The sequence below is a fragment of the Somniosus microcephalus genome, chromosome 15 (genome assembly GCF_052327205.1).
Source record: "Somniosus microcephalus isolate GS21.2 chromosome 15, FLI_Smic_1.0, whole genome shotgun sequence".
Classification (NCBI taxonomy): Eukaryota; Metazoa; Chordata; class Chondrichthyes; order Squaliformes; family Somniosidae; genus Somniosus; species Somniosus microcephalus.
Genome location: NC_141001.1, coordinates 90,469,598 through 90,495,184, shown reverse-complemented (window position 1 = coordinate 90,495,184; position 25,587 = coordinate 90,469,598). Strand labels below are relative to the sequence as shown.

Genomic DNA, 25,587 nt, shown 5'->3' with positions numbered 1-25,587 from the left:
GAAGTGGTGGTCCTCCCTCAGGTAGTACGTACAGATACATTCGTGGGTGTTCTTTACCCCTATCTCTCACCTTGACTCGTATTTTTCCCAGGGGGTATACATGATGCCCCGTGTATGTCTGTAATACGAATTTGGTATTTCTTAAGGATATGTGAGAGAATAGCCGGTGATAGTCCTTTTGGTTGATGACGGATACAGCTGATCCCGTGTCCAGCTCCATTCGTACTTGGACTCCCGCTATTTTTAGTGTGACCCAGATCAACTGTAGATCAGTTACTTTACCCACATGGTGGATTCTCAGACTATCCAGCTCCTGGCTGTTTGGGTCTGAGTCTGAATTTTGTTCGTCTGAACTCTTTTCAGCCACCTGATGCACCTTGTTGTACTTTCCTTGTGGTGGTGGCTTCCTTTGCTTGTTGGTCTTCTTTCCGGACCTGCATACCTTCGCGATGTGACCCAGTTTGCCACATTTCCTGCACTCTTGGTTCTTAAACCAGCACTGATTCTGGTCGTGCGTTGTCTTTCCACAACGGTAGCATTTGGGAGTGCTTGCTGTAATTTGGTCCACCCCGAGTGCCGCCGCCTTTAGCTGCATTTCCGCCGTCCCTTTCGCTGCGGCTTCGTGCGATGAAGCTATGAGGACAGCCCTGTCCAGTGTGAGGTCGTTTTCTTCCAGAAGTCGCTTCTGCGTTCCTTCTTTGGCCAAGCCGCATACGAACTTGTCCCGCAGCGCCTCTGTCAAATTCCCTCCAAACTGGCAGTATTTCGCTAGCTTACGCAGTTCGACTAAGTATTCCGCATTGCTTTCATCTTTCCTCTGGGTTCTGGCGTAAAATTTAAATCGTTCAGCCAGCATCAACGGTGTGGGGTTCAAGTGATCCTTCAACACTGTTACGATCTCTTCGAAGGTCTGGTCCACTGGTTTAACTGGTGCTATTAGATGTTTCAAAAGCCCGTATGTTTTTGCTCCCATCGAATTTAACAAAGTTATTGCCTTGTTGTCATCCTCAATTTCGTTGGCTACGCAATATATTTCTATGCGTTCCACATACGTGGCCCAGTCTTCTATTTCTGCATTAAAGTCATTAATATTTCCTCGCTTAGGCATCTTCTTCTCTTTTTGAGAACAGTACAAGTATTACTTTACTTATTATTAATTTTCTTCTCTCTTCTTGAGAACACACCAGCCTTTCTGAAAAATCTTATTACTTTTCCGAAATTCTTAATAATTTCCAAGATGGCGGTTTCCCGCTTCTTCCTTCTTCTTCAGCGGTTTTCCCCGAAAAATGGCGGCTTTCCCGCGCTTCTCGCTCTCCCCGCCCACTTCAATGGCGGTTTTCCCGCGCTTGGCGGTCTTCACCCGGTCCCCCGACGCCGTCTGTCAGCCCGAGTGCGGCCCTTATCTATAATGCGATCGCTGGATCGCGAAGCGGCTGCCGGCCCTTATCTGTAGATCCGATCGCTCTCGCGGCTCTCGGCCCTTATCTGGAGATGCGATCGCTGGCTTGCAACGCCTCCCGCTCGGCTCTGGCTCCCCCGCTCGCGCGGCTCTCGGCTCTGACACTCCCGCGCCTACTCGCAGGCTCAGCGCTTCGTGGCAGCGGTTGCTGCACGGCTTCTCACATTGCCCGCGGTCCGGCTGTCACCCGACGCCGTTGGACCCGAATGCTTTGCCCTTCTCCTCCAAATACTTCTACCCCGTTTTTTTTAAATTTATTTGTTTTAACTACTCACAGTCTCTTCGGCCGCCTTGTTTTAGGCTGATTGGCTCGCTCAAGATGTGGTAGCAGGGTAATCTGTGCCTGTTGCTGCCGCAGCTTTGCTGTTAATCTTCCAGCTTCCAGTAAGTACTATACTTTTAGTAGACGGAGCCTCGTGTTTTCTTTTTGAAGCTCTCTGCTACTGGTTAGTCTTGCCGCAGGGTACGATCGGACTCATCGCCACTGTAAAGTCTGTAGGTTGTGCAGTAAATAACTTCAGAGACTTTAGAAGTACAAACAAAACAGGTCTTTACTATTCAGAGGTCTGGGCGATTTCTGATCTAGTTAACGTATCACAACCCTTATATACTGGTGTGGTCACTATCGGTATTACAGTATACATGAGCCAATAAATAGTGCCACCCTAAAGTAGTGCTCTTAAAGGCGAACGGTCACATTCTATAGTTCCCTTAAAGGTAAACGGTTACATACACAACAAAAGGGTTTACTTTTTTTTTTAAGAATTGGTTAAATGCAAAACAATGGTAATTGAGACTTGTTGATGAATGAGTTTTGAAAAGCCGTTTGTGTGAAAATAACAGTTATAAAGGCCATATACCAATCTTCACTACAGCAATGTGAAACGTGGCCTAGCCCCTTGAAAGTTTGAAAGCGTGCAAATCACAGCAGTTTGCATAATCCTATTAATGGATTAGAATTAAATCTTATTACTTCACTTTGGCTAACTATGTCAACATTTCAAGCCCTTGCTTTTGCAGTGTTTAGATATTACGAAGACTGAACTGAAGCCAAATAAGCGTTAGACTTTATTTGCTAAAATTTGCGGATACTAATAGAAAAAAGGTTCATGCAGCAATATGCAGTAACTTCTAGTAATAAATGACAGAATTGTGGTTTCTGTTACTTATTGTCAAAAAAAAATCTAATTTATCTATGTACAAAATTTATGTTACACTTGCACCTGGTGCACTCAAATTTCACATTCATAAAACAGTGACCAGCCAATTAAATGGGTAGGGAATGTACCAGTCGTAAGTTGAAAACTTCATACGCCTGCATGAAACATCCCATTGTAGCGGTACCACCGAGTGTCCCTTATTTATAGGACATAATTCCCTTTACCTACGTTGTATTGAGTTTGCATGTTCGGGCCGTTGCCCCTTTAAGAACGCGAGCCGGGCCAGCTCGGCCTCCCGCGGCAATCGCCGGCCCAGCTCGGCCTCCCGCTCTCGCGACTTCGGCCGCAACGGCCAGCTCCAGTGCTGGGTAAACGTGATAATGTCGTCACGCAATTCACGTGACCGCCCCAAGCGCGGGCAAACGCGATGACGTCACGTCGCAAGTCACGTGACGCCCCAAGCGCAGGAAACTCGAGCAACGCGATGACGTCATCGCGCAAACCTCCGGCCTGCCTAGTCAGTCCTGGTGGCGTCTCCACTGGGGAAAGACCTGTTCCACGCCTCTCCTGCATCGTTCTACGTTGTTTGCTGTATTTCATCTAATTCAACATTAAAATCCTGTTTGTTGTTCTTCCGAGTCAAGCTCCGTTATTTGTTAGGAATACACCTATTCCTACACCATCAACAAAGAGCAGCGAGCAAACGTGCCCAATTAGAAAAAAGAGCTGAACTAATGAAATCGCTTAATATTTTTTAAAGATTCTTTTGTCTGTCGTCTTGGACTAAACTGAAAAAACTTAGTATTAGCAATAAGGTTTTGTAGCATATTAAAAACAATTGCAAAAAGTACAAAAAAATGATTAAACTCGCCTGATAATAGCACTTCCATTTTTGAAATGCCTCGAACACTGTCTTCTGTTGAGAAGCCCAAAGCTTGAGTTCAGGGGGGTTTCTCAAAGACTCTATGGGGGGAGGGGGGGGGGGGGGAGAATCATACTGTTGTAGAATAAGATATGTGTCTGATGTTAGCGCGATAGAAAGATTAAGAAACTGGTGAGGAAGACCAGGCAACGGAGGACAGCAAGTAAAAGATTGTTTGTTTAGCAGTCTAGTGTGTGGGATTATACTATCTGGAATGTGTAAGAACTTGATCAGTGGGACAATTTTTTTTGTTCTGTACTTGAACTAATAGATTGCAAAGAATTGGTTTTGGCTCTGTCTGACTGTACTTGAATCCATACTCGACTTTCCAGATGTTTCCCGGGCTATTGAACTACTGGAGAAGTTGCAAAGGAGTGGAGAGGTGCCACCCCAGAAGCTGCAGGCTTTGCAAAGAGTACTTCAGAGTGAATTCTGCATTGCTGTGCGAGAAGTATGTGCTTGTACATTTTCTCCCCTCTGTATCATGTATAATAAAGTAAGAAAGCTGTTTGAAAACGATTGCACTCAGTAAGGCCAATAATGCTTTATTACCGGCAAACATTTCAGAAAAATCATGTACAATGCAAAAGTAGAATTGTGAAATGGATAGTCAAACTAATGCAGAATGCCCCACTCCAGTCTTAAATGCTTGGTGCTTTCTGATTTTAACCTGATAATTACTCACTGAAAGATGAATTCCCAAATGTAGGTTAATTCAGTAATACTCGAAATGCAAACGTCTCCATACAGAACAATATCATGAATGAAACTGATTCCATCTTCTCCCCACCAGAAACAACTTGGTGACTTGCAAGACATGGCTCATTTGAATGCTGTGTTTTACTTGCTGTGATTTCCCAATTAAATCTACATTTTTAATTACAAATATTTTGTTTTATTTTTGGCTTTTAAATTTGTGTGTTTGCTTGCAGCTGGTTCTACTCAACTAATCAAAAGGCTTATTTATAAATGAGTGCTATAAGCCTGGGAATTAGTCAGTTCCCAGCAGTAACATCCACTATGTTGCCTACAGGTTTATGAGCACGTGTATGAGACTGTGGATATTAATAGTAGTCCAGAGGTGAGAGCCAATGCTACTGCCAAGGTAAGAAACTATATTGTAAATAGATTATTGCGATCTCATACTATGGGAACAAATGTGTATTAACCTAAATTCTTCAGAATAATTACTTAATTGGACATTGCTTCATGGTAAGGAGACTTGAAACAAGAATATTTCCTAAAATGGCTGTCATAGCAAGTTCATGCTGCAAAAGCACCACAGCTTTTACAATCAATTACATTTTATTGTACGAACTGCACTGATTTTTTTCCCCCCTCTATCCCCTCACTGTCCCTTTTTCCCTGCCAAACACAACCTCACATTTTGTATATATTTAAAGCAGACAAACCTGTGTTCTGAATATTTTCTTCTACAGAGCTATGCTTGCTTAGTTTTACAGTATTATGTTCTCCAAGGATGATACCAGAAATGCGAGGGTATACCTATCAGGAAAGGATGAACAGGCTGGGTCTCTTTTTTCACTTGAAAAAAGAAGGCTGAGGGGTGACCTAATTGAGGTCTTTAAAATTATGACAGGTTTTGATCGAGTAGATAGAGAGAGAGTGTTTCCACTTGTGGGGAAGAGCATAACTAGAGGCCATCAATATAAGATAGTCACCAAGAAATCAAATAGGGAATTCAGAAGAAACTTCTTTCCCCAGAGAGTGGTGAGAATGTGGAACTCGCTACCACAGGGAGTGGTTGAGGCAAATAGTATAGATGCATTTAAAGGGAGGCTAGACAAGCATATGAGGGAGAAGGGAATAGAGGGTTATGCTGATAGAGTTAGATGAGGGAGGAGGCTCGAATGGAACATAAACGCCGGCATGGACTGATTGGGTCGAATGGCCTGTTTCTGTGCTGTATATCCCACGTAATCCTTTATACCTGTAAATGTAATCCAATGAGTTCCCACTTTTTAACCTAAGTTGTCTTTTCCACATACTTTTAAGAGGGGGTCCGGTGAATAGCCAGATTGACAAGTACAGTATGCAGACACTGCCTTGCTATCATTACCAGGATTTATTTTTACTACAGTGATAATTTAGTGTTGTCTTCTCCCATGTGATCAAAGCTCACGCAATCATTTGTTTAAGTTAGGCAGTTTATAATTTTCTACCTCTTGAATTTGATCTTCAAGCCCATGCCCTATTGTGATATTGAAGAAGATTGATTAATTAGGCATGTTGCTTGGCAGCTTGCTGTTCAAATAGTACTTAGTTTGTTTTGCCCTGCACTAAGCTCTTAATTGCTTGTCTCTGTCTTTGTAGGAAACAAGCCCAAAAAGAATAGTCTTGAGTTTTTTTTTAATCCCTGCTTCAAAAACTATCCTTGCAGGAAATAAGCTTGGCACATTGTTGCCCCTACATGCTGCATGGTAGAGAGGTTGGATGTAGGTTCATGCCTGCAATCTGTTACTTGTTCACTTGTCTGTCTGAGCTGTACCACTCTGGGGAGGTGCCAGGTGGAAGCCATGCACTTTCCACAGTGGTTCCATTCATTCACCGACCAGCAACCAGTTCCAAAGAACCGAGAGCAGCCTAATTTCCTGGTTTCTAAGTTGGGATTGTTGTATGATGTGGGGGAAACACAGTAAAGGGGAGACAGTGCCTTAAGAAATATTTTCCTCAGGACTGGGAAAAATCTGTTTCACTTGGCAGTATCACACTATATATGCATGTGATCTCTTGGCAGTATCTCACTATATATGCATGTGATCTCTTGGCAGTATCACACTATATATGCATGTGATCTCTTGGCAGTATCACACTATATATGCATGTGATCTCTTGGCAGTATCTCACTATATATGCATGTGATCTCTTGGCAGTATCTCACTACATATGCATGTGATCTCTTGGCAGTATCACACTATATATGCATGTGATCTCTTGGCAGTATCTCACTACATATGCATATGAATCAAAGTTTAGTGACGTATACCCTGAGGTAGGTTTTTAAAAAATATTTTTCTGGGAAGGTTTTGCACCTTCTGTCTTTTTTTTTTCCAGGCAGGATACCTCGCAGCTCAGATAATGGCTGTTATCTAGTTGCTACAAGGTGCCAGGAACTACCTAGGCATGAATCTCTTCCAATTTTCCTTCTTTCTTGCTGCATCATCCACTTGGCAGTTCACTGATTTATTGGGAATTAAAAAGAGTGATTCTTGTGCCTTTATTTGTAACTGCTCCATGGTACTACTATTCAGCCCCCCTATCCCAGGGAGCTCTCTGTTGTTGATGCCATGTTGTAACAAAATAGCAGCCTTGTGCATTAGAAGGTTTGGCATTTAATACAACCCTAGATACCGTAATTCATGGGGAATTATAGCCATGCTGTAGATCTCAAGTATAGCCGACTGATTTAATATTTACTGCTGACAGAAAATTAAGCGTATTTGGTATTAATCAATTCTTCTCTTGGAGAATAGGACACAGTTTTTATGATGAGCCACACAGTTTTTTTTACGTGCTTGTAAAAATGCATTTTGTGCGGCACTTTGCAGTTTTTGTTTACCTTTTCCTGGACACACACTGCCTAAATAGGGAGTGGCGTGGCCTTATGAAAATTTGGATATGTAAATTCACCAGTGAATATTGAGAAGGAAATTTGAGTTAAAGCAAAGTTTTTTTGCTTTGTAATATGTTGGGGGTACTCTTAACATTTCCCTTAGTAAAATAGACCAGGGAATGTTGTCTAACTATTTTAGATCCAATTGCTCAGAATGCTAGTTTAAATTACACATGGTTGGTATGTAGCAATTCCTCTATTTTTGTGCATATGAATACTTGCATGAATGATAGAAAAATGTGACTTTTTATGGAATCTATATAGTTAAATATGTTGCGTCTATCATGTGTCTGTAATGCATGCGATATGTACAGCACACTTTGCACCTACCTGATTGGTTCAGATGACTGTTAATTATGCTGATTGTTCAAATATAGTCAAGTAAGAAAACATATCAATCACCAGTAGGCAAGTGTGACAAACTTAATCGTTCAACAACTTTTTTTTCTGATTTCTTTCGGTTGCCATGTTTCCTCAGCCAACTGACTTTATATGGGTAAGAATACAATTCATAATATATAACAAACACACACAAACTTAATAATTGGCAGAAAATAAATAAACCTGTACATAAAATTACTTGGGTCCTGTTGGAAATCCATCCAATAAGTTCTGCTTCGAGAGGTCTACCCTTTATCAGACATGGACCTTCCATTGTTCAGCTGGGCCTTCCCTTCCAAAATTCTTTGGAAGTTCCTGCATGTGCAACCCTACTGTCTGTGCTCAGACTCACGCAGTTGATGTGTCTTATTTACATGGTTATTGCTGCTGAGTTTGATCCTAGTGCAGTCATAGCTGATGTTCTGTTCTTTGTACAACTGCAGCTATTTTCTGTGCTGATGCAGTTTTTGTGTTCTCTTGAACTGCTGTCAAGTACAGAATGCCTCTGCTTTCCATCCCACTGCTAACAAAACCAGGATCCCTCTTTCTCCCCCCCCACTCCCCATGTTGTCAGACCTAGAACTCGCCCTCCTCCCCGCCCCCCTTCCCCCCCCCCACCACCACCACCACCACCACCAGTGCTTCAGGCACAAGTCCACCTCAGTTACTCCTGAACCTTTCTTAGTATTCCCAAACTATATTCTCTCTCCTCCATAAATTCTCCCAGGCAAGAAAGCAACGACCAACCTGCCCTGACCCTCTGCCCCCTTTACATAGGATATACAGCACAGAAACAGGCCATTTTGGCCCAACCAGTCCTTGCCAGTGTTTATGCTCCACTCGAGTCTCCTCCCGTCTTTCCTCATCTAACTATCAGCATAACCCTCTATTCCCTTCTCCCTCATATGCTTGTCTAGTCTCCCCATAAATGTATCTATACTATTCACTTCAACCACTCCCCGTGGTAGCGAGTTTCACATTGTCACCACTCTTTGGGTAAAGAAGTTTCTTCTGAATTCCCTATTGGATTTCTTGATGACTCTCTTTTATATTGATGGCCTCTAGTGGAAACATTCTCTCTCTATCCACTCTATCAAAACCTTTCATCATTTTTAAGACCTCTATTAGGTCATCCCTCAGCCACCTTTTTTCGAGAGAAAAGAGACCCAGCCTGTTCATCCTTTCCTGATATGTATACCCTCGTATTTCTGGTATCATCCTTGTAAATCTTCTCTGCACCCTCTCCAGTGCCTCTATATCCTTTTTATAATATGATGACCAAAACTGTACGCAGTACTCCAGGTGTGGTCTAACCAAGGTTCGATACAAGTTTAGCATAACTTCCCTACTTTTCAATTCTATACCTCAAGAAATAAACCCTAGTGCTTGGTTTGCTTTTTTTATGGTCTTGCTAACTAACCTGTGTTGCAACTTTTAGTTATTTGTGTATTTGTACTCCGATCCCTTTGTTCCTCTACCCCACCCAGACTCGCACCCTCCAAATAATAAGTGACCTCCCTATTCTTCTACTGAAATGTAATACAGTACCTCACATTTATCTGTGTTGAAATTTATTTGCCAATTATATGCCCATTCTGCAAGTTTATTAATGTCCTCCTGTAATTTGTTGCAGTCCTCCTTAGTATTGACTATCTTCTTCCCCCCCCCCCCCCAATTTGTTGTCCTCTGCAAATATAGAAATTGTGTTTGTGATTCCAAAGTCTAAATCATTGATGTAAATTGTGAACAACAGTGGTCCCAGCACTGATCCTTGTGGAACACCACTACCCACCTTCTGCCACTCTGAATAGCTACCCTTTACCCGTACTCTCTGCTTTCTGTCTTGAAGCCGGCTAGCTATCCATTCTGCTACTTGTCCCCTGACTCTGCATTTTCTGACCTTGTTCATCAGTCTATTATGGGGTACCTTATCGAAGGCCTTTTGAAAATCTAGATAAATTACATCTACTGCATTACCATTGCACCACTCCTCCGAACTTCACCACCCCTGCTCCCTGCCTGAGTTTCCAAAACCCCGCATTCTCTCACTTGCATGTCTTCTGCCACCTCCTGGGCAGTCTTTCCTTGCCTGATTCCATTGTTCACTTCCAAACCTGTACTATTACCTACAATCTTGCTGCCTAGCCTGTATTTTAAAGAAAAGGACATAGAAATTGAGCAAATCAGTAAAGAATCATGCAGACAATTGGGAGGAGACACAATGAAGGAGAATATTTTGCAATATAAAAAGTAAGAAAAAGATCGAAACAAATGGGAACTCCAATGAAAGATTGGTCTGACCGGCGTACAGCGAAAAAGGTTAAAAAGAGTGGAAGGCAAGCAGAAAGACATATAGCTACAACAGTTAAAGTTGTCATTTGTTCTTGAGATGTGGACACTGGCACGGCAGTATTTATTGCCAATACCTAGGTGCCTTGATGTCATTAAGAGTCAACTACGCAAGTGTGGAACTGGAGTTATATGTATTCCAGACCAAGTACGTGTGGCAAGTTCTCTTTCCTGAGTGAACCCTTTTGGTTTTTTTTTTAACAATCCATCAGCTTTTATGTTGAATTACCAGATTTTTTTAACTTCAGTTTGCCATGGTGGGATTAGAACTCACGACCTTTTAGATTGCTGGTCCAGGTAATAGCCACAGAGCTACTGGGAGAAAGAATGAGACATTGTTGCAGGAAGATAGACTATTTTGTTAATTACAGGAAACATTGGTTTATCTGGAGGTTAACTGTCCGGAATGCTCGAGCCACCGGCAAAAATCAGGAGCCATTTTGTTAGGTTTTTTTTCTTTTTGTTACTTTTTTTTCACGAGTCAGGCTCTGCAAGGTCTCGCTGAAGCTGTTGCTAAGATACAGAGACGCTTGCAAGGTACGGCCGACTGTTTAGAAGCTATTGCTAAGCAACAGGGTTTGTTGCCAGATACGGAGCTCAAAATCTCCGTATGTTTCAACATTAGCGCTGGTTTGTCCGGCAGTTTTGATGGGATGGCAACAGCTCGGTCCCGTCGGTGCCGGATAGCACAAAGTTTCCTGTAGTCATTGTTTTTTCCAGGAGCAATAGCACATGAGTTCAGCTATATTACATAATGCCTTGTGCACTGCATGATATGTACTCTTGATATGTATTTTGCAACTCCTGTGTGCAGTGCCATGGGAGATGCACGAGTATGGATCAGTGTTGATATACCTCCATATGGTGCAAAACTACCAGATGAAAGTACTGGTTTTTGTTTTCTTGGGAAAGCTACTTCACAGAACATTCTGAAAATCTAGATTTTTGTAATGAAGTGACTGACATTATTCTGGAATGTGTTATGAAAATTCTTCTTTGATTCTCATGATTAATTTTGAACCTACAAAAATGGTGATGAGAGATTTCCTGACTTTTTCTGAACACCCATCATTGAGAAAATGTAACACACTAAAGTGTTCTGCTTTCAGTCAATGTTTGAGTGCAGAAGTCTTGGGTATTTTTAGAAATGCAAAAATAACATTATCAGGTGGAATACCAAATTTGATATTTGAAATGGCTGCTTTTAGAGAGGAATTCAACAACATAGGTATTTAACGTTTTTTAAACTAGTTCCATGGCATTGCACACCGAGAATAGAGAGCAAATACAGTTTTCAGGTGAAGGAGAGTTACAGCATGAGGATAATGGAATTGAACTAAGAAGGGTTAGGAGGAAGGAGGCTGATGGCAGGGGGAGGCGGTGTGAAGAGTGAGGAAAGGGGTTAGAGCTGGGCGAAGATTGTAATCTCTCCTCAGTTGGGAGATTTCTCCCCTGTATGTTCACTGTCTTGTATGTAATGTTTGGAATGAGTAAGCGTATAATATATCATTTGTATTGTATCAGTTTGAATTTTGCAGAATTTGATGTGATTGTAAATTAGCAATTTGTCTCATCAGGCAACAGTGGCAGCATTTGCTGCCAGCGAAGGTCACTCGCATCCAAGAGTTGTGGAACTACCCAAAACAGACGAAGGACTCGGCTTCAATATCATGGGTGGAAAGGAGCAAAACTCTCCTATATACATATCCCGCATAATCCCTGCTGGCATTGCTGATCGTCACGGAGGTCTGAAACGTGGGGATCAGCTCCTATCTGTTAATGGAGTGGTAGGTATTTTGGGTACTTTCTTGAAAGAACTTGCATTTATATAGCACTTTCACATCCTCAGTGTGTCCCAAGATACTTTGCAGCCAATTAATTACCTTTTGAAGAGCAGTCACTGTTGCGTAGGCAGGAGTACATTTAAATCTACATATAGTAGAGGGCTCCTCCAATGTTTAAGCATGTAAAGGGAGTCCTTGGTATAGCACTTGCACCATACAGAAGGTCCCAGGTTGGATTCCCAGTCAATACAGCATTAGCTGATCACAGCTGAGCAACAAATTGGACTGCATTGACCCTTGCATCTCTGAGAACGGGAGCGAACAATCCTTCATAGTTGATCGACCTGATCACTATCCAGTGATTCCTGCTGGAAAGTATGTATCCATGAGTGTTTACTAAGAATAGAATAACTTGTTGGCACTCATTATCCAGTCTCGCATGAAGAATGACAACTTGGACATGGTACTGGTCTGAAGAGCTGCCAGCTTTACTCCAGCAAGAGTCAGCCATCTTCAGCAGGGAGAAAATTGGCACCGAATTCCATGTACAGTAAACTCTTGTTTAAACGGCACTTAATCATCCGGAATACTTTAATAACCGGCAAAATAGATAACCGGTAATCTTGCCGAATCGATCCAGCACTCGTTTTGCCGAGTCCGAGTCTCCCACGGTGGCCGAGTTAGTCAGTGGTTTTTATTTTTGTTTGTGTTAAAAATGGCCCACCTCTCTGTTATCCAGAATTTTTCATCAACCGGCACCATCCTGGTCCCGTAGGTGCCGGATAAGAAAGAGTTTACTGTACATTAAATTATACTTCTGACTATAGGTAGTTTCAAATATCTACAAAAGTTATCTTTTGATTTCACCAATCTCTTAATATGGTTGCCAAGTAGATCCAGAGCATGTTTATCCTGATTCTCTGTACAACTGTTTTTTTATTTGTTCCTGGGATGTGAGCATTGCTGGCAAGGCCAGCATTTATTGCTCATCCTAATTGCCCTTGAGAAGGTGGTGGTGAGCCGCTGCCTTGAACCGCTGGTGAGTCCATGCGGTGAAGGTACTCCCACAGTGCTGTTAGGGAGTGAGTTTCAGGATTTTGACCCAGCAACGATGAAGGAACGGCGATATATTTCCAAGTCTGGATGGTGTGTGACTTGGAGGCAATGGTGTTCCCATGCGCCTGCTGCCCTTGTCCTTCTAGGTGGTTGGGGTCATGGGTTTGGCAGGTGCTGTCAAAGAAGCCTTGGTGAGTTGCTGCAGTGCATCTTGTGGATGGTATGCCGCTGGTGGAGGAAGTGAATGTTTAAGATGGTGGATGGGTTGCCAATCAAGCAGGCTGCTTTGTCCTGGATGGTGTTGAGCTTCTTGAGTGTTGTTGGAGCTGCACTCATCCAGGCAAGTGGAGAGTATTCCATCACACTCCTTACTTGTGCCTTGTAGATGGTGGAAAGGCTTTGGGGAGTCAGGAGGTGAGACACTGCAGAATACCCAGCGTCTGACCCTCTCTTGTAGCCACAGGATTTATGTGGCTGGTCCAGTTAAGTTTCTGGTCAATGGTGACCCCCCAGGATGTTGATGGTGGGGGATTCGGCGATGGTAATGTCGTTGAATGTCATGGAGCGGTGGTTAGACACTCGCTTGTTGGAGATTGTCATTGCCTGGTACTTGTGTGGCACGAATGTTACTTGCCACTTATGAGCCCAAGCCTGAATGTTGTCCAGGTCTTGCTGCATAGGGGCATGGACTGCTTTATTATCTGAGGAGTTGCAAATGGAACTGAACACTGCAATCATCAGCGAACTTCTGATTTATTTTAATTTAACAGCAACGTTTGATGTCTGTACTTAGCTATTCCATTTAACTGTTGTACAATTCTGAAGGTGTGCATTGGTGAGCTATGAGTACATATGTCTCTCTTGACGTTGGGCTTCTCTCCCCCCCCCCCCCCCTCCTCCTCAGTTTAGAAACAAATGCAAAATCAGGAAATCCTAACTCTTTCAGTGGGGAGATAAATACATTTTATGCTTGAGCTAAATTGAAATGTTCTTTTTAATCCTAGTTCCTGATTACACTTTCTTGAAGGAAACAGCTAAGCCCTAAAGAACTATATGCTATGGATTTCAGTAATTAAGCATGGTCAACAGTGATAGCATTTTTCTAGAAGAGTGTTGTTGAAAATAGCCAGAAGGTTTGTGGGTTATTGGGGCTTGTGTTTCATCATTTTGAGCTGCCCAGGAGGTATCAAAGGGCTCCTTCAAAGCAATAATGATGCACTTATCTTTTATTTATTTATGAAAAAGTATTCAGTACAAGTGTGGTGCAGCGATTATAGATTACACATGTTTAACTGGTGATTATCTTTACTTGAGTCCTTCACCATGTTTTACTTTATCTCCTGAGTTCCAATATTTTCATCTTTAACATTGTGAAATGTCAGCTTGAAGCTTGTGCTTATAATCCTCTCCTTAGAATGGTGCAACCTTCTCATAGCTGAACAGCCAGACTGACACCCCGTGGACACTACAGGTTGAACTAATTGGAAGAGTGCTTTCACTCCTTAAGATACACTGGAGTTGAACTTCACCCACGGGGTCACCTGGAAGGCAAACTTCCAGTTAACAGGGAAATTTAGATAATTAACCCTTGGCAGGTTATAATTTCATTTTCAAGTGAAAGGAAATTTGAGAAAAGTAATGGTAGAAATTGTAGGTGGTGGGATCGTAGATTAGTGCATTTTCTATAGTCCGATGCTGAAAGCTTTTAGGAAAATGGAACAATAAATAACTAGTGATAATTGAGAGAGTGCGTAAGAAAATTTTTCTATTTGCTGTTGTCCAATCAAATTTGTATGTCTTGAGTTTGTCTATAGAGAGACATTTGTGAACTTCATTACAACTATTTTGAAATATGGTAAAGAGAAAAATTTCTAAAATCTGAACCAACGATTCATTCCACAAAAATTGGTTAATGATTTTATAACTGTCTGTACAAACTGCACAATACAATAATATGCAAGTGTGTTACTGTGCACATTGTATTCTTGGGTGCCTTAGCTGGAGCCATTTCACTGGGTATGTTTTAAAATGCAATGATGTGAACATTCCTGTATGATTACCCTTTTTTTAAAAAAAAAAAGAAATTACAAAATCTTGAAAGAGGTGATTTAAAAAAATATATAATGATACAGCCTTAATGTCAGTTTCACACTGTTGCAGAACCATCCCGTTCTTTCAAAGAGATAATTATGTTAATTCGCTTCAAGGCAAAAATTCTGTTTTAACAAGGTCCCTTATCGAGTGTATCTTTGAACCAAAATACAAAATCCTAGAAGTACACAGTGGGTCCATCAACATCTATAAAGATAAATGATTTTTTAACGTTTCAGATTTAGCCCCTCTGTTAGAACTGTGCCCTGGAAGATGGGTAAGCCCCTTTATGGGACTGATAAAATGGAGGGGATTTTGGGTATGCTGACTCCTGTCACAAAGCAGCAGCTAATGAGTTTAATCATTCGAGTGGCATTTATTAATGAAGTTTATGCCTTGCAATGCGTTCCCATACAGTGTATCATGTGATAGGATAGACAATCTAGCATGGAGTAACCCACAGGCACTATTAATCTCCACTCAGTGGAAAATGAGCACTGCCTTAGTGAGAGAGAAGGTCTGATGGGGAGTGACTTGAGCCACTTTAATGCATCTCCACAAAGCCTATTCTAGAGCAACATAGTGTAACGGGACTGAGGGACTGAGCTTTGGCTTCTTCCACCCTCAGGGAGCTGGAGGGAGAAGTTGGGTATATCAGGCAAAACCCAGACATATCTCTGCACAAATTGAGAGAGCAGTGAAGTGGCGTTTTAGTTACTGACTTGCCTCACTTACCAGTTATTATTAGCCATGGTGTGGAGATGCCGGTGTTGGACTGGGGTGGACAAATGTAAGAAATCTCAACACCAGGTTATAGTCCAACAGCTTTATTTGAAATCACAAGCTTTCGGAGCGCTGCTCCTTCGTCAGGTGAAGTGACTTCACCTGACGAAGGAGCAGCGCTCCGAAAGCTTGTGATTTCAAATAAAGCTGTTGGACTATAACCTGGTGTTGTGTGATTTCTTAGTTATTATTAAATATACTTTAGTATATACATGTGTGTTTGGAGCTTTATCGTTAAGAAATTGAAAATCCTGCTATTTGCTGCTTTTGTGAATCTGCAAAAGATAGATACCTGGAAGCCAGTAGTCTGAGGGGAAGAGGAGGAAAAAATTAATTTAATTCTGCGACCCTGTGAAATCTGAACAATTAAAACAGAACAAGCTGCCATATAAGTCATTGCTTAAAACATTAACACTGTCCTCATTCTAAACTAGAATTTTTTTTTCTCTCCAATTTTCTCCCCTCTTCCTGAAGACATTAATTCCTTGTTGGGATGTTGTTTCATAGGTGCCAGTTGCCCTAGATTATCTCGTCCAAGTAGCCATTATTCAGGTGTGCGTCTGCCCAAGTAGTGTCCGCAGGATATTTGATTGTGGGCATCACACACCTGACATCCCCACATATACTTGCAGCATGGTCGCTGGATAGCAATTGGGAGCAGAAACCTTGAACACTTTTTTTTTCCTTCTAGTTAATGTAGACTGATGAGGCAAATGGTAGCATCTGTACAATCATTCTGACTGAGATTAGCTAACTCTGCATCCAACTTGATTCTGGGATATTTCTGGTCCTTATTATGGTTCAGCTACTCATTGGATACACTCACTGAGCCATGGGAAGAGCATTCGCTAGAAATTGATACTACTTTTTGCAGCTGAACTATACATTATATACATTTGAAAGCAGAGCAACTCTAATAATGCTGATGGAAGACATGAATCGTATTCATGGTGACTTGGCCATTAGCTCAAGGTGCAATGAATTTTGTATATATTGATTGCCCAAATAAAGGCAAAAAACTGCAAATGCTGGAAACAAAAACAGAAAATGTTGGAAATACATGGGCACCACTGGAGAGAAAAGACAGGGCAACATTTCCGGCAGGGCCAAAAGCTAAAAGATAAGCAAGAACTTTAAGGGAACAGAGGGCAAAAAAAGATACTGCAAGTTTGAATTAAAATAGAAAATGCTGGCTGACCTATTTTCAGTTCTTTCCCTTTTTCCTAATTCTATTAAAATGCTTGCTTTAGTTTTCTGATATGAAGAATGGCCCTGCTTGAAATGTTGACCTGACCCCTCTATTTCCAGCATTTTTTTTGTATCAATTGTTCAGCTTATTCTGAAACAAGCATACCTCATGAGAACCTCCGCATAGAGGGAATAAATCCGATTTGTATTACTCTTAGCACAGTCCTGGACAATGCTCCTTCATGACAACACTACTGCTTTACTGATTTAAAAAAAATCAATGTGCAATTAGCTAGTGCTCATGTCCACAGGACACCCCAAAGCGTTTCACAGTCAATGAATTACTTTTAAAGTGTAGTCAGTAATATGTAGGCAAATGTGGTAGCCAATTTGCATACAGTAAGGTCTCACACATTGCAATGAGATAAGTGGTCAGTTAATCTGTTTTTGGTGGTGGGTAGGGTATCAGTGTTGGACCAGGACAATTAGAGATCTCTTGGCTCCTATTCAAATATTGCCATAGTTTTTAAGTCCACTTGACCCTGTTTTAATGCATCATCCAAAAGATGGCACTTCCAGCATGCAGAACACCCTCAGTACTGTACTGAAGTGTCAGTTTAGATTATGTTCTTGAGTCCTGGAGTGAAACTTGAACCCACAATCTTCTGCCTCCGAGGCACAAATGCTACCAACTGAGCCAAGCTGGCATTTGTTGAAAGATGTTGATAATATACTACGAAGAGTATGTGGTGTAATAATGAAAACCACTTTTATTTTATATAGAGCGTTGAAGGAGAACACCATGAAAAAGCAGTTGAACTCCTGAAAGCTGCCCATGGAACTGTTAAGTTAGTCGTTAGATACACACCAAAAGTTCTGGAAGAAATGGAATCGCGGTTTGAGAAAATGAGGTCGGCAAAACGCAGGCAGCAAATCAACTATTAATTGTTTTAATGCTTCATTACTGTTATTTTACATAACAGCTGGGATTTCTCAATGTGTTGTACTTGCTAGTGATGTGATATGATCGGGCAGTATCATACTCAAAACTAGTTAGTCACACTGACAGTGCATCAGAATAAAGCATTTTTGCTTATTGTTAATCCAGTGTTAGATTTACAATGAAGTCAGTTTAAATATGTTTCAAGTACAGGAAACTTTCGTTTATCCGGAGGTTAAATGTCTGGAAAGCTCTATCCACCGGCAAAATTCAGGAGTCGGTTCAGATAAGTTTTTTTTTCTTTTCGTTGCTTTTTTTCTCCAGTCAGGCTCTGCAAGGTCTAGCTGAAGCTGTTGCTTAGCTACAGAGACGCTTGCAAGCTACGGCCGACTGTTTTGAAGCTGTAAGCAACAGAGTTTGTTGCTTCACACGGAGCTCTGAGCTCCGTATGTTTTAACATTAGCGCTGGTTTGTCCGGCAGTTTTGATGGGACGGCAACAGCTCGGTCCCGTCAGTGCCGGATACCAGAAAGTTTCCTGTACTCCTATTTTTAAATCAAACACATTTGAAAAATTATTTCTTTTCCTGAATCTTTTTCCTACTCGCAAGTGCTGAAGACATCATGAGACACTTCGAAGTTGATGGTGTGGTGTTGGTGGCAGGAATGGGGCCTTCCCTCTACCCATGGTGCATTATAGTGTAATTGAGGTAAACTCTGCCCTTGTGGCCAGGGACCCAACTGCAACATCAAATGTTAGAGATTTGGAAAAAAAGCACCTCTTTCCATTGATCTTCCAAAGTGGCTGGATAATACAGGTGTAGTAAAAGAGGGTGTACACCAACCAGGTTATGGTTCTCCACTTAAGTGTTGCTTACCTGGAGCCTGACCACTAATTGCAAGAAGACCTATAAAAGAAAGGGGAGTTGCTGAGTTTGTCCATGTCCAGATGATAAATGCCTAATCACCAAAGCAAGACAGTAACTTGGGATAAATCAGGAATAGGGTTACTTGAACTGTTCCAGTATTCCTTTGGCTCAGTAGTCCTCGTGGTTTCCATAATTGTATTCAGCACTTGCCAATTTAAGCCATCAATAAAATGGAGGGGACAAAATGCAGAGTTCCTAATTTTTTCTAATTGTTATTTACTTAAATGGAGCACTATGGTGAGACTTGCTCTTTGAAATATCTAAGATTTGTACATGTTATGCACAACTTTTTCAAATGAATAATCTGTTACGCTATTTATCCCAGAAGAGATCACATTCCTTTCAGTAACTGAATAACAACAATTCAGGTTTCCATTCCTGTAAATTTGACAACAAAAATAAATGAGTTACAGTCTAAACCAAATAATTTGTGATGTGACAGCATGTTGATGTCGCGTGTTACTAATTGCCCAGTATTCGTCACTTCAGCCCTATTTACAAGAAGTAAAAGGGAGTCAAATCTACTTGGCTTTACCTTGGGCCTGATTTGCATCCCATTTTTATATTTTTTTTACACTGTTCGAGCTCAAAAGTAATGGCCTGCCCAGCCATGCAGCTTTGACCTATCCAGACTGCTGTCCTGTGCATGAAGTATATGGGCTAATTTAAGGAGGAATTCTAAACTCACATTTGTATATTGTTAAGTTTCTGCCTCCAACAACATTTTTTACTCCACAGATGTATCCTCAATCAGTGACTACTAAATTTTGTTAGACTCAAGTTGAATACACTTATATATGAGGCTTCTGTTAATTGACTTCTTGCTTCAGCTTTGCTACCACTTATAAAACCAATCATTTTTACAGAACAATTTTTGTATTCGGGCATCTTAATTTTTGTACCAACTTTTATATTTTAAAAAAACAAATGGCAATATAGTAGCCCTGCAATTGAACGCACAAAGATCTTCAATCTTTAATCATGCACTGAAGACCAAAAAAGCAACCACTTGACGCTTTGAAAATCTTCAAACATGTTGCGATCTATTGGTTATAAATGTCTCATGGTGATAGGAACTGAAGCAAATCTCCGATTATTTTGCTTGTAGATTGTTGAAATAAGTAGATATTTAAAAGCAGCCTTTTTCTAGCACTACTACCGACTGGCTTGTTTTGAATTACCTAGTACTACACTTAATACCAACACTTTTGTGTTTGTTCACTTATAAAATAATTTTGTACTGTTTCCATTTTATCTGTATAACTGGACTACTTCAATTAATTAGAGTATTATACAACTGATTGTAAGAGAACCGTGTAACTTTTTTAAAATTCTGCTAGTTTGAAATAAATGCTTTGTTTGTCCTGCAGCTTTGTCAATTTATGCTGTGCTGTGTAATATGCCATTTTGTACTTGCGTTTAAATAGACATTGCTGGTGTTAACAATCATTCTTTTTGCTCAAATGTACATTGTTTGTTTGGCTAAATTGTTTATATTTGTAGCTGTGCAGTGCAATTCCTTAAATTCAGGAATCTACATATTGGTGTGTTGTATAGGAAATAAACCTTTCCAAAATATGTCACAACTTTGACAACTTTAGAGTTGAATGATTGAAGTTCCTTTAAACCATATTTTTTTCTTGCTTCTATTCAAAGGACAAGCCACAGATTTGTTTAAAGCCAAAAAATTGGGTTTTGGAAAACCTTTAGTCCATTTATTGTACAATATTTGTATTTGATTATGTTCTAATCATGTCTTATTGGTGAAATGTTAACTTGTTTGTTACAGAACACTGTATTTTCCATCTTCAAAATTATCTCTTTGTTTCTTGGTTCCAACATGGTGTGAAGACTTGGTTTTACTTCATGCACTGATGTTGTGTCTTGATTTTAAATGCATTTTATTAACCTTTTGAGGACATTTCCACCATGTCCAACACCAAATGTCGGGAACTAAATATGAAACAAATGAGCCTTCATTACCACTTGGTCAAGACACTTGATGCTTTGTGGTCTGATCAGATCTGTGTAAGCTGAATTGTATTGCAGCAATGCCTATCTGCTATTAGAAATTCTGTCTCCCAGCAGGAAAATGGTATTGCAGCAATTAATATTAAAATGTTGCCTCAAAACCATGGCATTTTGATAATTTTATGATCAGCAACATCAGTGTATAAATACTTTGTTTTTAGAATCAGTCATTATTAGGACTGAAGGAAAAAAATTATGCCCTATATTTGAGTGGGAAAAATGATACTGTAGTACCCAAAGAGCTGCTTATAGTGGTTGAAGCCCAAACATAATTGTGAACAGTGTCTAAGTTTGTTCGTGTGTATATGTAATAATAAACTTTCTCAAAGGTAGATCCATCCTGCACTGAGGGTCTGGTTTGTAACCAGTTAAAATTCAGTATATGCATTTTGCTCTATTTTAATCTGATTTTTGTCTACTTTGATTTGTGACTGTTGCAATTTGTACTTAATTAAAATAAAATTATATATGTAACAGTGTGCTTCATCGAATGGTATACTGTAGTGTTCTAAATGTCTTTGTTCTAATATTTATAGTGCATTTTTCCATTGAATCATTTGCTAAATATAATTTGATTACTCTTGCTCACTTTTCCTTAATTGCACAATTTATGAACTAATTTTAGCTTAAAGCATAAGCTTTTAATGTGGCTAGCAAATGATACGAAGTGGGGGGAATTTTTTAGTGAAAACGATTTGCCTTTAACCATGCTAACGGTGATGGAAATGCTAGTCAGATCACACCTTGAGTATTGTGTTCAGTTCTGGTCACCAAACCATGAAGGAGACAGCCAGAAATAACTGAGACTGACCCCTCGTGTCAGATTTTGCTCTGAAAGGGGGAATTGGAGAATCGAGATATATAAACAGTATGAAAAAGATAAATCTGGAATTTACTTCAAACTAAATTGTGAGACTGGGACAAAGGGACGCTAGTAAAAGGCCAGTTTAGGATTGATGTCCGGAAGTCCTTCCAAGTATTTTCCACTCCTACCCAATTTGCAGCCAGGCTTCTGTTAATGCTATTGACTCTCATCCTGTGACATAATTGCTTCTAATTCCCCCGGTTTATTTCTCACACTCCGCATTTCAATACATGCACTTTTTTCTGTTTGTATTGAAAGCTACTCCTTTTACCTTTTTGTCCAAGCTCTCGCCTCATTCTTTTATCTCAGCCTTTTCCCTGCTAACAACTGGTCATAGTATTACACAGAATCTACAGCACAGAAACCGGCCATTCGGCTCAACTGGTCTGTGCTGGTGTTGATACTCCACCTGAGCTTCCTCCCACTAATGATATCTTCCCCCCATATCCCACATGTATGCATCAAGCCTCCCCTTTTGATATTTCTCCTTTATTCCTTCTATCCTTTTCACTAAATTCTTTATTTGTATATTAACCTCACCTATTTCTACCTTCTCAACTTGCCCTTTCAGATTTGCTTTATTCCCTGCTCTCCTTCCTACCTAGTTTAACTGACTCGTCACCACCTCCCTATTTATCTGTTTAGCCAGTTTGTTAGCACCCTGTTCCGATTCAGTCCATCGTTATAGAATAGCTCCCATCGTCACCTGAACTGGTACCGCCACCCCATAAAATAGAAACCCTCTTCCTGACACCATCTGCATTCTAGCACATGGCTGGAGGGCCAGAGATTGCCACCCTTGAAGTCTTGTTCCATCAACCTGCTTCCTAAATGGAGAGTGAAACTGCTACAAGGGAGCTCCTGAACACATTGCACTACCTGAGTCTCCGAATAAAGGACTGGCTCCAACTGACTACGTGATGCTGCCTCATGCCATTGGACTCCGATACAATAAAACACCTCCATCTACAGAAATGCTACATTCAGTGTGAAGGATTCCAGTGGCTGGGACCCATCCTGCACAAATGCAGGGTGTTGGGGTAACTTCTTTTTGTCTCTAACTGTTGGGTAATTTGTCAAACAGTCATTGATTGTGTTGTTTCTTCGTGGTGGTAGAAACTGTCCCCGGCAAGCGGGAGGAGGGAAGGCTGCAGACCGGGGCTTTGGGTGGAGGGGGGGCGCTAGAGAGGGTCCATGCTCAGAAGAAGGGAGGTCGAAAGTTTCTTGAGGGACTGAGGGGAGCACTCCTGGTCTCCTGGGCCCACAAGGAATGCGATTAAAAAAACACGGACTTTCTGGAGCCAGCAACTCCCACCTCCATTTCACTGCCAGGTTTCCCAAGACAGCCGGCAGCGGTTAAATCTAAATCAGGCTCCCAATTGCACGGTGGGAGCCTGATTTAAATATGTTAAAGAAGTTTCCCGCCTCTCAAGTCTCGCAACCCACCACCGTAAAAACAGCGGCAGGCGCGTACACATCGGGTCAGGGTCATGTTTCACCATTTTTTAGGGTTTAACCCAACTTGACCGCCTCCTGCCCATTGTGAGGAGGTTAATACCAAGCCCATTGTGTTTGCGAGATATCAAATGGTAATCTACATTGAACCTGAAAGGTATACAGGGGTAGTACAATTCAGCCAATTATACCTTCCAAGTTACTGCAAGTGTAACCAGGATTAGTGATGGAACATCATCAGTTGGCTGCAAGTATAAAATGTTGGGGATCATGTAAGTGGTTCCTGAACGGTATATACCCCCAGCCATGTACCATAATGATCGTTACACTTGTAAATTGCATCTTGTATCCATTTGTTCAGCCTGCTATTGCCACCATTTCAGTCCAGTTGTGTTTTAATGCAGCTGTACACAAAACGATTTCAATGGTGACCCACTGCGGGTATACATCGTAACCAAGGCAGGTCCATTCAATCTGCCAGTTTAAAGTACTAACCCCATGATTACACCTCTGGATCTCCTTATAGCTACTTATGTGTTATTCTATATAATGAGGGTGCATTGAAATAGCTTACTAAGAAGAATTTATCTGAAATCAACTTATAATTTTATCTGTGCTCATAACTGCAATGCAAAACTGATTTATATCACTTTTTAATTCTGCTTTTAAACATATTTCAATATCTGCTTTATATTGCTTGATCCTCTCCACGTTCATATTTTCCTTTATCAACATCATTGTATGGTTTTTTTTTAACTAGTTGATTTCTCACTGCGTTGTTCCCAGAAAACATCTTCTAAAATTTTCCCACGATCATCTTTCTCTTCCCGCAATTGTATATTTCCTACTCTGATTCTTTCTATCAGTCACTTTCTCGTTAGCTTGGTTCATTCTCGTCTGAGTCAGAAGGTTGTGGGTCCACACTGTGGACCAGCATTTAAGCATATAATTTAGGCTGACACGTCACTACTGTACCATGGGACTGCTGCATTCAGTAGTGCTGTCGTAAGGATGAGATTATTATAAATGGAGACCCTGTCTGCCTGTTCAGCTGGACATGGAAGATCCCATAGCCTGCAGGTGTCTAAATGTACCAGCAAATTTACTGAAGCATATATCATATGACTGATGTGGTTTAACTATTACTGAAAGATATAGGTTTCACAGATATAATGGTGGTAGTTTTAAATATTAGCGATAGAGTAAAATGAGCGATATCGATCATTATACACCACTCCATATATATAATTGATCTAGACGAGGGAACTAGATGTAATATCTCCAAGTTTGCAGACGACACAAAGCTGGGTGGGCGTGTGTGCTGTGAGGAGGATGCAGAGAAACTCCAGGATGATTTGGACAGATTGGGTGATTGGACAGATGCATAGCAAATACAGTATAATGTGGATAAATGCGAGGTTATCCACTTCGGTGGCAAAAACAGGAAGACAGATTATTATCTGGACGGCAATAGACTGGGAAAAGGGGAAGTGCAACAAGACCTGGGTGTCCTTGTGCACCAGTTGCTGAAGGTAAGCATGCAGGTGCAGCAGGCGGTTAAGAAGGCAAATGGTATGTTGGCCTACATAGCGAGAGGATTTGAGTACAGGAACAAAGATGTCTTGCTGCAGTTGTACAGGGCCTTGGTGAGACCACACCTTGAGTATTGTGTGCAATTTTGGTCGCCTTATCTGAGGAAGGATGTTCTTGCCATGGAGAGAGTGCAGCGAAGATTCACCAGACTGATCCTGGGATGGCAGGAGTGACATATGAGGAGAGATTGGGTCGATTAGGTTTATACTCGCTGGAGTTTAGAATGAGAGGGGATCTCATTGAAACTTATAAAATTCTAACAGGACTAAACAGACTAGATGCAGGAAGGATGTTCCCGATGGCGGGGGAGTCCAGAACCAGGGGTAAGCCATTTAGGACTGAGATGAGGAGGAATTTCTTCACCCAGAGAGTGGTGAACCTGTGGAATTCTCTGCCACACAGGGCAGTTGAGGCCAATTCATTAAATATATTCAAGAAGGAGTTGGATATATTTCTTGAGGCTAAAGGGATCAAGGGATATGGGGAGAAAGCAGGGACAAGGTACTGAATTTGGATGATCAGCCATGATCTCATTAAATGGCAGAGCAGGCTCGAGGGGCCGAATGGCCTACTCCTGCTCCTATCTTCGATGTCTACTCCCTATTGAATCGCGAGAGATGGTTTGTAGCACTACTTTTTTCTACCACTCAACCAGATTTGGATGTGTGACGAAACATAGCCACTGGTAGCTTAGCAAAAGATAGCTTGTCCTACCCCTCTGGTGAATACAATTTGTCTTTGGTATTTGCTTCTCATTCCCCCCCTCCGCCTCTCCCCAACACCATTTCACTGAGAAAGTACTCACCTCCATTTGGTATTCCCTGCTGACAGTACCACTTATCTATTTGAGAACTTGATATGCAGAGAAACATGGAGAATGTAGAGCATCCATGTCTTGCAATTGTATGGCACGGTATTTTGTGTGTCAGGATTTTGTGCTATCCTTCCCTATGAATAGGACATTAGTAC

General features: G+C 41.1%; 1 protein-coding gene across 2 annotated transcripts in view; it reads left to right on the top strand.

The window, feature by feature from the left end:
* lin7c (lin-7 homolog C (C. elegans)) overlaps nucleotides 1-21,179 on the top strand; it is a 30,712-nt gene extending 9,533 nt beyond the window's left edge. Inside the window, exons 2-6 of one of the 2 annotated variants that reach the window (XM_086008118.1) lie at nucleotides 3,874-3,992; nucleotides 4,575-4,646; nucleotides 7,654-7,671; nucleotides 11,483-11,692; nucleotides 17,591-21,179. In XM_086008118.1, coding sequence (XP_085864244.1) covers nucleotides 3,874-3,992; nucleotides 4,575-4,646; nucleotides 7,654-7,671; nucleotides 11,483-11,692; nucleotides 17,591-17,752 — 581 coding nt within the window. In that variant the 3' untranslated portion in view covers nucleotides 17,753-21,179. The remainder of the gene's footprint in view (nucleotides 1-3,873; nucleotides 3,993-4,574; nucleotides 4,647-7,653; nucleotides 7,672-11,482; nucleotides 11,693-17,590) is intronic. The other variant, XM_086008119.1, reaches the window with a different exon arrangement.
* Nucleotides 21,180-25,587: the final 4,408 nt, after the last annotated feature.